Source organism: Ananas comosus, linkage group 3 (genome assembly GCF_001540865.1).
Source record: "Ananas comosus cultivar F153 linkage group 3, ASM154086v1, whole genome shotgun sequence".
Taxonomy (NCBI): domain Eukaryota; kingdom Viridiplantae; phylum Streptophyta; class Magnoliopsida; order Poales; family Bromeliaceae; genus Ananas; species Ananas comosus.
The window spans coordinates 11,395,774-11,408,878 of NC_033623.1; the positions used below are offsets into that span (position 1 = coordinate 11,395,774).

Sequence of the window (13,105 nt, forward strand, 5' to 3'; positions counted from 1 at the left end):
GACAAGAAGTGCCTGATGAAAAAAATCGAAGATTGAGAGATGGCTAACAATTTTTTTATATATTTCTTTTTCTCACCTCTTTTCTCAGTAATCAATTTAGGACAAAAGTCATTTATGCTATTTTGGTAGATTTGAGCTTCAATTAAAGATAAATTATAATAAACCAAACAATAAAAATAAAAATAAGTTGTTGATGCCAAAAAAAATTAACACGCCGACCTAATCCACACATGAGCCAAAGAAATAAGGACCCGTAATACATCAGAAGTCGGCAATAAAGTGCCTAAAGGTCGAAAGCCTATATGCGGGAACGGTTGAGATGTGGGCGTAACTTCTACGATCATAGTTACACCACTAACCCCACTATTAAAAAACCGACTAATAATGTGGGCTGATATCACTATAAATAGTAATTTCGAAGCCTATAATAGAGGTATTTTTCTCCTCTGAACGAGAAGACCATCGTATTTTCAATATTTTACTTTTTGTATTTATTATGTAATTTTTTCTTTTCGCATTTATCGTTTTTCTTAGGAGTAGTACTAAATTAGATTTTCAGAATCTGTATGCCCCACGGGCACACTCTTTTGTACTAGTTTTCGACTTCGGTTTAATATATAAAGACATTCGGCTCTTCAGCGGACCAAAACACTGTGTAATATCTTATTCGGCTTTTCAGCCGACCCAAAATACTGTGTAATATCTTATTCGGCTCATTCAGCCGAATCGAGTCTACAGCAAAAGTTTTCGAACTCAGCTGATTTGATTCCTCATCAGCCGAATCGTTTGATCCAGTCGAAGGACGCAAACTTCGAGGGTCACTAACCGTAACCGTTCCGCATTCCGACACGCTTTCCGAGAAAGATCTCTGACCAAGTCAAAGAGAAAGAAATTCGGCTCCTAACATAAGTATTGAGACAAAAATAATTTTACCCATCTCCGCTTTCAATGAGGCAACGAACAAAATCAACATTATCTCGATCTTTAGACACTGGTTTTTCTCCCCAAAAAAGAGAAAAAATAATTAAAAAAGGCCGGCGAAGAGTTCAACGATAGATAGAGAGCTCTGTATACATAGTTACGTAGTGTTAAGAAGAGGTGTACAAAATAAAGAAGATTCTGAAGGAAATGTCAAAAGGAGGAACAAAAGTAAAAATAAAAATAAAAAAAAAAATAATTAAAAATTAGAACTGTAATTTCTAGATTCCTCTGGATGAATAGATTAGTCGGCGGAAATCCTTCATGTTTCAAATTTATTCATTGGAGAAATCATATCAAAATTGCTTAATAGAGAAGTCACATAAAAAATCATCACCTAACAATAACCATCGTTCTTACTCCTTTCTGTTCCACTCTTTTTTCTTTTTTTCTCTTTCTTACTCCTTTTTTCAACCGTTTGCCGCTCTCTCGGAGGCCTAAGCTGCCTCCAACTTGTATACTCAGTTCATTTGACCTAATAAATGAAGCAGGTAGCTTGCTATCTATTTTCTCAAAAAAAAAAAAAAAAAAAAAAAAAAAACAATAACCATCGTTTTTACGATCAAAATCGAGCTTTATTTGCACATTGCATGGACCATATATCAAGTCTTATAATTAACTAATGCGACAGTTTTTAACCCCTCGTATCCTTAATAAGAAGCTAGCTATTTGATTAATGGGATAAGATTTTTTGCTATTGTTTGCAAAAATAATAATAATAATAGGAGCTAGATTTGTATTGATAGAAGATGAAGTAGTTTTAATAATTAGGAACTCAATTTTTTTGGGCTTGAATTCTCTGCTGGAATTTGACCTCTTAGTGACACACGCTATGTTCGACCGCGTGGCTTGTGTCGAACTTAGATAGTCGGAACTTGGTGAATCTTCGAAATCGAAACTGATGAGCTCCAATGACCTGAGATTTCAGGCTAAAACTCAGAATGAATTATAAAATCTACTAGTAAAGTTACTGAAGAAGTTGCTGCTCTTAACTAATCTAAACTATCATATTTTTGATAAAAATATGATAATTATTCTACCTTCGAATCGTATTTGGATACTTGCTTTGTTGTTGTGTTGAAGATTTTTTTTTTCTAGTACTTTGTGCATTATTTATAGCCTACATAATCTGAATTAGAATCTGAATTTTTTAAACAGGTTCGAAACTTTTTTGAAAATTTAATCATAATAATTCGACTAAATCCCATCGGATAACTGAATTCCGATAATTTCGACCAAATATGAAACTTCGAGATGCCTATCTCTTATCAAACAGCTATGTGTACCGTATTAATGTGACTACACACAAATTCAAATCAGGGCAAAATTATCATAAAGGTCCAAAAGTTTTTTTTTTAATTTGAAAAAAATATTAAGCAATTAGACTTCAAATTTAGAATCGTGAACGCCAACTATCAAGTCTTTTGTAACCTGCATTATGGACGTTCGAGATAATAGGTCCAGAAGTTAAGTTGGCTCAAAGCAGATTTGGATTCAGATGCGGGCATCAATCGCAATACAGATCAATTTCCCTAAACCCAACTCGGAATCCAAAGGTTGGTGGACTCTGCATTATGTTATAGTAGCTCAAGTACTTAAGGGACCACTTATCCATCAACTCCATTAACACCCCCAGTGCCTATTTGTCTACATCTCTGTTCTATTTTTAGCAGCAATCATCTCTAGTAGATAGTTCGGCAAATGTAGAGTCCTAAAATTTCTACAGCACTAGAAAAAAAAAGGCAAAACGTTCTAATTCGAAACTTCTATGGTGTAAATAACGGATATAATTATTCAGTGATAACTAAAATAGAGAATTGTTCCTACATGGCTTGTAACTTCATTATCGATGCAGGACAGAGAGACTTGACGTACGTACACTTATGGAGCTTACGAACTCCGATTAAAATCAAAATTTTCATTTGGATTCTGCTCCGTAAAAGACTACTTCTGCGTTACATCCTCTGAAAGTTGTGACCATCTCTTCTACAACTGTGTATTCATCAGATACTTTCTTTTCAGTGAGGGAAGCTCTGACGCATCCGACTACGGGGCAAGCAATGTGCGATGCCTATGGTCAAACACTTCTAGCACCCCTGACGCTACGAGGAGAACGAAACACCTAACCAGCTTGGCGGCAATCTGGTGGGTCATCTGAACGGAACGTAACAATACTATCTTCTGCGAGTACTCACCCAATGCTACCAGGGCGCTCGAGCGCATAAATAGCTTGACAAATGACTGGACATTCCTGCCTTGATGTTTTTCGGGATTGACTTGTCATCTTTCTCTTCCTGTGCTGGGTCTTACCTATCCTACTAGCCTTCTCTTCTTACTTCATTTTTCACTTTCTTGCTTTTTTCATAACTATTTTTCTGCTTTCTTCAGGAGACCTTAGCTGTTTCCATAATGTATACTTAGTTTATTTTACTTAATGAATGAAGTAGATAGCTCGCTACTTATTTCTCAAAAAAAATGTTCTCAACTTCTTTTGTAGGCAAAGTATAAATCTGAAAAACCAGAAAAAAAAAAAGAAGAAGGAAAGAAAAAAAAGCAGCACACATGAAATTGAAATCTCTCTCTTGTGACAGAGGTTACAGAGACAACAGTGAGCATCTCTTTTACAGACTTTACACAAAAGGTAAACTACCAGAGATACTTGAAGCAAGGAGCACTCATTGTACTCACATTGGGTAACACTGTGTAAAATAAAAAATTAAAAAAATAATAGAAAAAAAGGTCCCCATTACTAACTACACCCACAATGTTACCCACAAGTCCCCACCCCTACTGTTTACAGCGTTCCTAGGGCCCAGTTGTGGGTGCACTGTGTGGGTGCATTAGAGAATGGTGCAGTGAGTGTGTGGGGCATTGTAAAATCCGTAGATTCTTAGTGAGGCCACTTGATTGGTTCCCTCCAAAGGAAACGTTCATTCACTCTCATAAGGCTACAAAATCTAAGAGAGGTGAATGTGCATAGCATAGCCTCTCCCAATCCCAGATTTTAGAAACTATAAATGCTGCAGGTATCTCATAAGATACCCCAAAACTGTAGTAGTAATCTTGTGTTAGGTTGCATTTGAAATTGTGGGTAGAGCTTAGATAGATACAATGTTCTATTTTGTATGAAAATATCACATTTATTTCTGTAAGCGATAACATGTTGTATATGTATATCGTTTTAATTCATTTATAATATAATTTATATGGCACCGTCGGGGCAATGTTAATGAATTTATATTTTTATCTGTTTTTGTCTTAATTTTATTTTATCTAATAACACTTGAATGCCCTCGATACCAAATGCAGACTTTTTAATTTTAAGGGCAATGAATACTCAAATGCAAAAAAAAAAGTATAGATAACATGGAGAGGGTTTCTCCATCCTTTATTATGGTAAATCAATTAATAGGATTTCGAAAGTATTTTGCTGTACCGATAGCATAAAGTTATAGTTTAGGCTAAGTTACACTCTCAGTCCTCAAACTATGAGGTGCGTGACCCTTTAATCCTAAAACTTTAATTTATTATAAGCTTTAGCTTAAATTTTTTGAATTATTGGGTTTAAATTCTACAAATTAATTTAATTGACTAAATATTAATATGTCGCTAATATGAAAATAATATAGTAATATTGAGATTGAAAATCGTAACAATAATTAGAATGTCACGTCATTTTTATATTAGTGATAGATTAATATTTATCCTATATAAAATTTGATTTTAACAACAATTTAGCGTGTAATTTATAAAGTAAATACCTAACTGGGTCCAGTAAATCATGACCGGGACCAGAAACGGTCACCGGCGCACCTGCGGTGAGCGGACCCGGCCGCAACCGCGACTCGCGTTCAAATTTTGAACGCGATTCGCGTCGGCGAAAGCGCGGCTCGAGCCCAAACCCGCCCCCAACACCCGCTTCGGGTTCCAGCCACTCACAGCACGCCACGTGGGAGTTATGACGCGCCAACTCGGCCGCCGCAGCGGAAAGCGACTCGGGCCGGCCCTCCACTCCACGTCGGCTGCCCCGTTTTTACCCGGTAAAACCACTTTCCCGAAAATGCCCTCGACGAATCCCGAATATTACGCCCCTGCCCTCCGAAAGCGTCGGCTCGGCGTGGCGACCGATGCGACCCGGACCGGACCCCCTTCCGCGTCGCTTCGCCCACACGGAAGGAACCCGGTCCCCGGTTTTTTTTTCCTTTTATTCATATATATTTTTTCCCGGGCGTATTTCGGTAAATTCACATGCCGGGGGGTGAGTCCGGGTCAATTTTGACGCGCGAGCGGATTCCTGTTCCGACGCTCGCGTGTAAGCTACAACACAAAAAATAAAAGTAAATAAAAATTAAAATAAAGAGGAAACTAATGCTTAAATAAATCTTAAAAATAATTTTGTTTCTATTTGTGTGAGAAAATGGATTTAAAATAATAGCCCGAAAATAATGTTTAAATAAATTATTTGGTCTCATAATTGCGATGTGACTACGTAATTGCGTGGGCTCGTGATGGTAACATGCACCCAACAAATGGGTGGGTATGTTTTGAGTGAGGTTCCCTTGATTTAAAAATAATTTTTTTTTTAATATTTAAAAGTTCAAACCGAAATTAAGATAAGAAAGAATTTAAGTTCAGTTTAATTGTGAGAACATCCAAAGACATGATACAATGTATGTAGTATATGGAGCAGTTTTTTTTTTTTTCCAAAGGTGGTGAGAAACGCCAAGTTTGTTCTGATTTTTAAGATATGAAAAGAAGGTAATTAATTAAAACCCCAAATTAATCCCACATCCTTTGTATTATTTTTGGCTAGTGTATCTTGGTATTTGATGAGGTATTGGGTACAGCGAAGGGGAGCGTATCATGTAAAGATGGTGGGAGATACAATACAATTTCTCCTTCGAAGCGAATCCTTTTACTTTTAAAAGCAGAGAGAGAGAGAGAGAGAGAGAGAGTGAATAGATTAAATAATAAGTAAAGGGAAGGGTTAATTTCATTTTGTAATAAATTAGAAAAGGGAATTAATATAGTGGGGTAGTAGTAATAGAGGAAGGGAAAGAGAGGTATGGGGAGGTGGAACAGAGCATTTGTTACGCCCACGGACTTTGGCAGCCATTCAATGCTCCACCAAACGCTCATCCCTTCCTCCTCCTCTTCCTCCTCCTCCGCCTCTCTCTTTCCCTTCTCTTCTCCATCCTCACCTCTTCCTCTCCCTCTTCGGCTTCTTCGTCACCCCCCTCCTCCTCCTACTCCTCCTCCCATGGTGTACTCCTCATCACAGGTAAGGGGCGAGAGAGAAACTCAGAGAAAAGGAAAAAAGAAGCGCTTTTTTTGAGGGAGGGAGTAAAGAGAAAGATGGAATCTTTCTCTCTCTCTCTCTCTCTCCTTTTTTTTTTTTTCTTCTGGGTCTGTGTTATATCATAGAGAGGTTGGGTTATTGGGTTTGCGCAGGTGGTGGAGAAGGAGACGAATATGGAGCTTTTGAGTTCTTGCAGGGGGGAAGTGGCTTCTTTGCAGCAGCAGCAGCAGCAGCAGCAGGGTTTTGGGGTTGCGGAGGAAGGGGGGTTCATGGAAAGGGCGAACTTCGTGGTGGAAGGGTTCTCGGTGGACGAGCTTCTCGACCTCGGAGAATTCGCCGAGCCCGAGCAAGACGAAGAAGAAGCAGAAGCGGAAACGGTAGAAGCGCTGGAAGCGGAAGCGGGGTGTGGGGAAACGGAGCTCCACACGGAGAGCTCCAATTCGGGCTCTTTAATTAACTCCTCCGTTTCCACTTCCCCTCTCCCCTTCGACCCGCCCCCACCCTCCGATGATTTCCTCCCGGTAAATATTTACAAGTAAACAAGAAGAAGAAGAAAAAGTGGCAATTTCGCGTCAAAAATTTTCTCCTTTTTTCTTTTCAAAGTTCAAAGTTGTAATTTTTTTTTTGTTTGTTTTTTCTCCCACCCCTGTTTTCTTACTTTAGGAGCATGATGCGAAGGAGTTCGAATGGGTTTCTTTGTTGATGGACGACACGCTCTCGGAGATGCCACCGCCGTGCGCGGCGGCGCCGCCTAGGCCGGCTGCAGCTGCGGCGGTGCCGAGCCCTACCGTGTGCGCGCTCGCCACGGAGGCCTTCGCCCCGGTGAAGGCCAAGCGGAGCAAGCGCTCGCGCGGCGGCGGTGGCGGCAGCGGGGGCGGCGGTGGGGCGGCGTGGTCCCTCTCCTCAAGCGGCGGCGGCGGCGGCTCCTCGTCCGCCCCCTTCTCCGACTCTTCTTCTTCGTCGTCCTCCACCACGACCTCCACCGCCACCACGACCTCGTCGTGCTCGTCCTCGCCGCCCTTATCCTCCCTCCTCGTCTACGACCTCCCCCTCGTCGGCGCCTCCTCCGACCCGGGCCTCTTCCTCCTCCACGACTCCTCCGACTCCGACAACCCCCCTCTCCTCCCCCCTCCCCCCCGAAAGCTAAAGCTCTCGCCCCCAAACAACAACAACATCAACAACAACAACAACAACAACAACAACAGCAAGCAGAAGCCCAAAAAGAAGCGCGGCCGCAAACCCAAACACCACCACCACAACCACCACAAGTACCAGCAGCACCAAGGGCTGCCTCCTCCTCCTCCTCCGGCCTCCCAAATTCCCGCCGCCGGCGAGCGGCGGTGCAGCCACTGCGGCGTGCAGAAGACCCCGCAGTGGCGCGCGGGGCCCGAGGGCGCCAAGACTCTCTGCAACGCCTGCGGCGTCCGCTACAAGTCCGGCCGCCTCCTCCCCGAGTACCGCCCCGCCTGCAGCCCCACCTTCGTCTCCGACGTCCACTCCAACTCCCACCGCAAAGTCCTCGAAATGCGCCGCAAGAAGGAGGCCGCCATCCTCCTCCCCTCCGTCCCCGCCGCCGCCCCCCTCCCCGTCCCTTCCTTCTAAACCACCGCCTCCGAAAAAACGCCGCACCCTTCGCTCGGCAATGTAAATTATGCACCAAAAACATCTCTTTTCCTTTTCTTTTTTCTTTTTTCTTTTTTCTTTTTTTTCCTCCGCGGACTTAATTTTTCTCGAATTTAATTAGAAGAGGCGGTAGGAATTAGGAATTTAGCCTTTGCGCCTTCTCTCTGCTTTTGTAGCGGTTTTATTTTAGTCATTTATTCGTCGACCTTCAAGAGAGAATAGAATTAGATTAGATTAGATTCGAGAGGAGTTTAACTGGTTCCATTTTTCTCAGGGGATAGAAGAGAGAAAGGCAAATTTATTATTATATACATAGATATAGCGTAGGCATAATTGGAGATATATATATATATATATATCTGTGTAATGTATAACTTTTATGCAGTTGTGTGGGGTGTTTTTTTTTTTAATTTTATTTTATTTTTGTAGTTGGTTAGTGAGAGGTATGCGTCCAATGAAATTTGCACTCGGCCTCTTCTTATTTATTCCTGCACATTTTCTGCCTCTTCTTCAGGTACTGGGTCTTTTTTTTTTTTTTGTCCTTGTTGCTTAGCAGGTACACTACACCTCTCTCTCTCATCTTCTTCCTCGTGTCCTCTTAGACGCATAAATATTTTATTTAGTATATTTTTTTATTTATTTTAAAACACTTAAATTATTACTAGATTATTTATTCTGATTTCCAAACAGCCCCATTGGATAGGAGAGTTTTTTTCTTATTAAATATATGTATATTAATATATATTAATATAAATATTGGAAAGAAATAGGAGGATTATGGTGGATTGATGACACAATTTCAACCCACCTCTAACCAATTCCCACCAAACCTAATGTGGGGGGGTGGAGAAGAGAGGGTGAGGTGGGGTTGGAAAGGAACATGCATGGGTGAGTGAGTTGGGTCATGAGTAGTGAGTCTTTCTAATTCTATTTCTATTGCTCCACACTGCTTATGATGCTTACCCCGCGTGTCCTCCCCCAAAACCCCACACTAATTCTATGATATCTTTCTCTCACCTAACTAATCATTTTTCCCACCACCTCCTTCCTCTCTCTCTCTCCCCCTCCCTCTTACCATGTTCTTAATAATCTTACAATTTTTTATTCCAATGCATGGAAAATTAATCTTGTCATAGCATAAAATAATCGAATTATGGCCATTTATTTTGATAATATTAATTTCTTTCTAATAACAGAAGATTGAGTAAGAGAGATTTGGAACTGTATTGGCCTTGATTTGAGTAATAAATATGCAAGTTATCCAATTTATTATATTAGGCCAATGCAATCATGCCAAATATAATAAAAAACTACTCTAAATTATTTTTATTTGGACGGTGTTATTTTAATATAAAAAAAATCTAAGTTATAGAAAATACTTTCTCCTTATCCGCGTCCTAAATTGATAAGAATATATATATATATATATATATATATATATACAGAAGCAACCAAACCTCTTACAAGCCCTCACGTGCCCTGTGGGGACCACCTGTACTCACGTGACTGTCCTATTTCAAATATTGGACACCAAACGCCTTTCCCTCCTCTTTCTTATTTTAATTGCTAAATAATGCGCGTCCGTCTTAAAAAAATTAGCATACTTTTATTACTTTAGGAAACGCAAAAGTGCGGCTTAATCTCACAACAGTAATCATGGAACAAAATTGCCCGCCAAATAAAATGCACGAATTTTGAAGTAATACAGTATGCGATATTCGCGTGTGTCATTTGAAAGATTAGCGACGTAACGCCGTAATCATTAGTTAGCACTGGGAATTTTTAGGGAGGAGTGCTCTTCTTTTTTTTTTTTTTTCCTAACACAAGAGCAATGCTATTGCAGGATTGATATGTAAATGGCCGAAAGATGTGTACGGCGTGGTGATGGTGCTTCCTCCACCCCCTCTCTTCTTCTTCCTTTTTATTTGCTTTTTGACTCCTTTCCCACAAACTCAGAAGAGATCAAGTTTGTGTTATTGCTAATTAAAGTGATTCTTTGTGTACATGATCAAGTGGAGTTTCTGTGGAAAGCGCTTGTCGCAACGTAGTTTGTTGCTTGAAGAATGTGAATAGTCTCGCGTATAATTTAATAGATAGCCTTTGTGGAACTTAGAAGCTAAGTGTGATCGGAGCTATCGGCGGAATTCCAGATGTTGTTAAACTCGATCGGATGGCTTCTGGCCTGTCGCTTATGCTTCTTCTGTGAGTTGTTCGAAATGCTATTCTTCGGTTCAAATAGCTTTTTTCGTCTGAAAGGTAGCTAAAGATGCTGATGTCGATAGATATATTTGTACTGGAGATAGAATAAGAAACTAGTATGAAAAAGAAAGACGATGATGTTGAGTTCTTAGTAAAAACGTATAAAAATACAGAAGCTTTAGTCGGTCCATAATAGAGAATAAAAAGGCACATAATGTTCTATGGAGTGCATTTGTACACAATTTATTGGCTGATATGCTACTTGTGGGTTGCTTACAAATTACACTAGGGCCATTAGGGAAGCAAATAGATCTCGGTTGATGAAACTTCTGCTCCAATTCGTTCGGAATGGACAGTGAATGGAGTCGAAAAATAAGGAAAGCATATTAATTCGTATCAAATACATCTCGAACTGCTAAAAAAAGAGAGTGGAAGACGAGGTTCTTTTTTTTTTTTTTTTCTTGATCTGATTTGATCCACTTCAAATGAAGCGATAAAGGTGCATTTGTTTCACTAAAAAGTGGAGGGTAGTGAAGTGGTTTTCAACCGTAAGTATCTACTTTAATTGTTTGGTTCATCACAACTTTATATACAGTTGAAACTCAAACTCTCTCAAATACTAAAATTAATTTCACCCTATTTTTGGTGAAAGTCAATTGTGAAAAAATAGTATAAAAAATAATAAAATATTAACATTTGGAAACTTCAGCTTTTACGCTAATTACTTCCTGTCAAACAAACAGTAAAAATGAAAGAATTTCAATTCCGCAGTTACAAAAATCAACAAAAAAAAATTAGTAATTTTTTTTTTTCAAATTTCTAGTTCATCTGAAATTTTATTTCAACCTATGCATTGTGAAACAACCATTATACTCTAAAAGTTTAAGCTGTTAGAGAACAGTGTTTAAACATTTTTATATTTAACACTCCCCCTCACGTCTGGACACGTCTGGACTCGAGATTTTTTAGTCGGCCCATGACGTGGGCTTGTATTAAATGGGAGAAAATTAATATGCTAGGAGTCTGATATGACTCGAACTTAGGATCTCCTGCTCTGATACCATGTGAAACAATCGTTGTACTTAAAAAACGATGTTTAAACATTTTTATATTTAACACGCATCTTCTTTATAAGTAAAATAAACAAATCTTAAAGAGGGACAAAAAGTAAAATAAAAATCACTCCGTTTCAAATCTGACCCGACCCACCAAGAGAACCGAGTGGGTGGTGCAAGACCCCTCCCGCCTCCGGACCCACCCTATTTGCGTCGGCCTAATCACATCTTGCTTGTGTTTTTTTTAAAAAAAATCTCTTGCTTTGGGTTAAGTGAGTGATTTGGATGCGAGAGAGAGAGAGAGAGAGAGAGAGAGAGAGAGAGGCGTGGGTGGTTGGGATCTTCTTTTCGGGTGCGCACCCACCGCACCGCAGCGGACGCTGAATGACGGGGCGAGGCAAAAGAGGACGCACCCACTCCCATCCCACTCCCACCCCTCCCACGTGACTCTCTCCCAACCCAAAAATTAAATAATAATAATAATAATTACGAGGAAAACGTCTCATCAAAAAATTTCAAATCATCCTCACATATTAATTGAAATATTTTTAAAATTTAAAATTTTTAATTTTAATTTTAAAAATTATTTAATAAATTAGAGATTTCTAACGAGACGTCGATGAAAAGCTCACGCTGCAGTTTTATCGGTGGGAATCCATCCTTTTTACAGGTTTTTTTTTTTTTTTTTTTTTTTTTTTTTTTTTTTTTTTTTTTTGGGGTAGGGTAACCAATTAATTCCTCGCCTCAAGTCCCACACGCTCCTGAGCCTCTCGTGATTGTAATTAATTCGTTTTGGCTCCAATACCAGTACTTCTTAGAAGCAGAGGTAAAAAGCACTTAAGTTTTGTGTGTGTGTGTGTGTGGGCGCGAATCCATTATCATTGCTTTTAGAATCTGTTTACGTACGTTGAAATTTTATTACAGGGTCACTGTACAATATGGTACATGTTCAATATGCTACATGTTCGGTTAATTTTCTACATTTTGATACAAACAAATTCACCCACCGTTTCTAATACAAGTGGCAAAATATTTAATGGTTGGCATCTAAAATTTCTAGTTTAAAGTTTAGTTGATTCATATTTTCTGCTAAGTTTATTTTCAAAAGAAATAAGTAAAACGGATAATATGCTACTTTTTTTTCTAAAAAAAAAAACAAATTTAAAGGTTCGAAGGCCAACATGATGGATTTTTATAGGTACGTAAAACAAAAATAAAATTAAATACGTATCAAAATTCAGGATCATAAACAAAACTAAAATAAATCACAGAGCACCATAGAGAAGAAATTACTGATTAATTTGTGGAAGCGTGAAGTTTGGCTATAATCTTGAACGTCACCAACTGAATTTGGTGTGAAACTGATAGTAATTCTTCATTATAATATTTATGAAAAAATGGCAGGACCAATATCATTTTATATAGAGTTTAGATCGACTTTCTATCAAAATTTGATTAAAATTTTATTTAATTTAAATAGATGAGAAAGAGATAAGATACACTATAAAATGTAATTTTATATCTATTAGGATTAATTTTTATTTATAAGAAATATAAATTTAAATATGATTAACTGGATCATATTTATAAAAAAATTCTAATACGACAAATATACAATATTTTTGAGATATTTTTGTTGCTACCATACTTCAAAATAATATGGATCGTAACATCACTTTGTAAATGTAAATACTATTTTTTATAAAACAACAACAGCAACAAAAATCTCAATAACATAAAATTATATAGCATCCAAGTAGGCCCTTATATTTTGAAAGATCAAAAAAAAAAAAAAAAAAAGAAGAAGCTTCTTTGGTTCTTCACTCGGCGCTATCGTAACCGTGAATATAAAAGATTGAAAAAACAATCCATTAATTTAAGCTTTTATACTAGTACTTAGATATTTTCTAATAGAGTTGGTAGTGTGCTGAGTTCAAATTTCGCAAAATAT

At 38.5% G+C, this 13,105-nt stretch overlaps 1 protein-coding gene across 1 annotated transcript; it reads left to right on the forward strand.

Annotated features, from left to right (window-relative positions):
- LOC109708195 (GATA transcription factor 5-like) lies at window positions 5,978–8,385 on the forward strand. Its single transcript, XM_020229839.1, has 3 exons — window positions 5,978–6,259; window positions 6,430–6,798; window positions 6,941–8,385. Exons 1-3 carry the CDS (start codon window positions 6,044–6,046, stop codon window positions 7,877–7,879), a joined length of 1,524 nt encoding a protein of 507 aa, XP_020085428.1. The 5' UTR covers window positions 5,978–6,043; the 3' UTR covers window positions 7,880–8,385.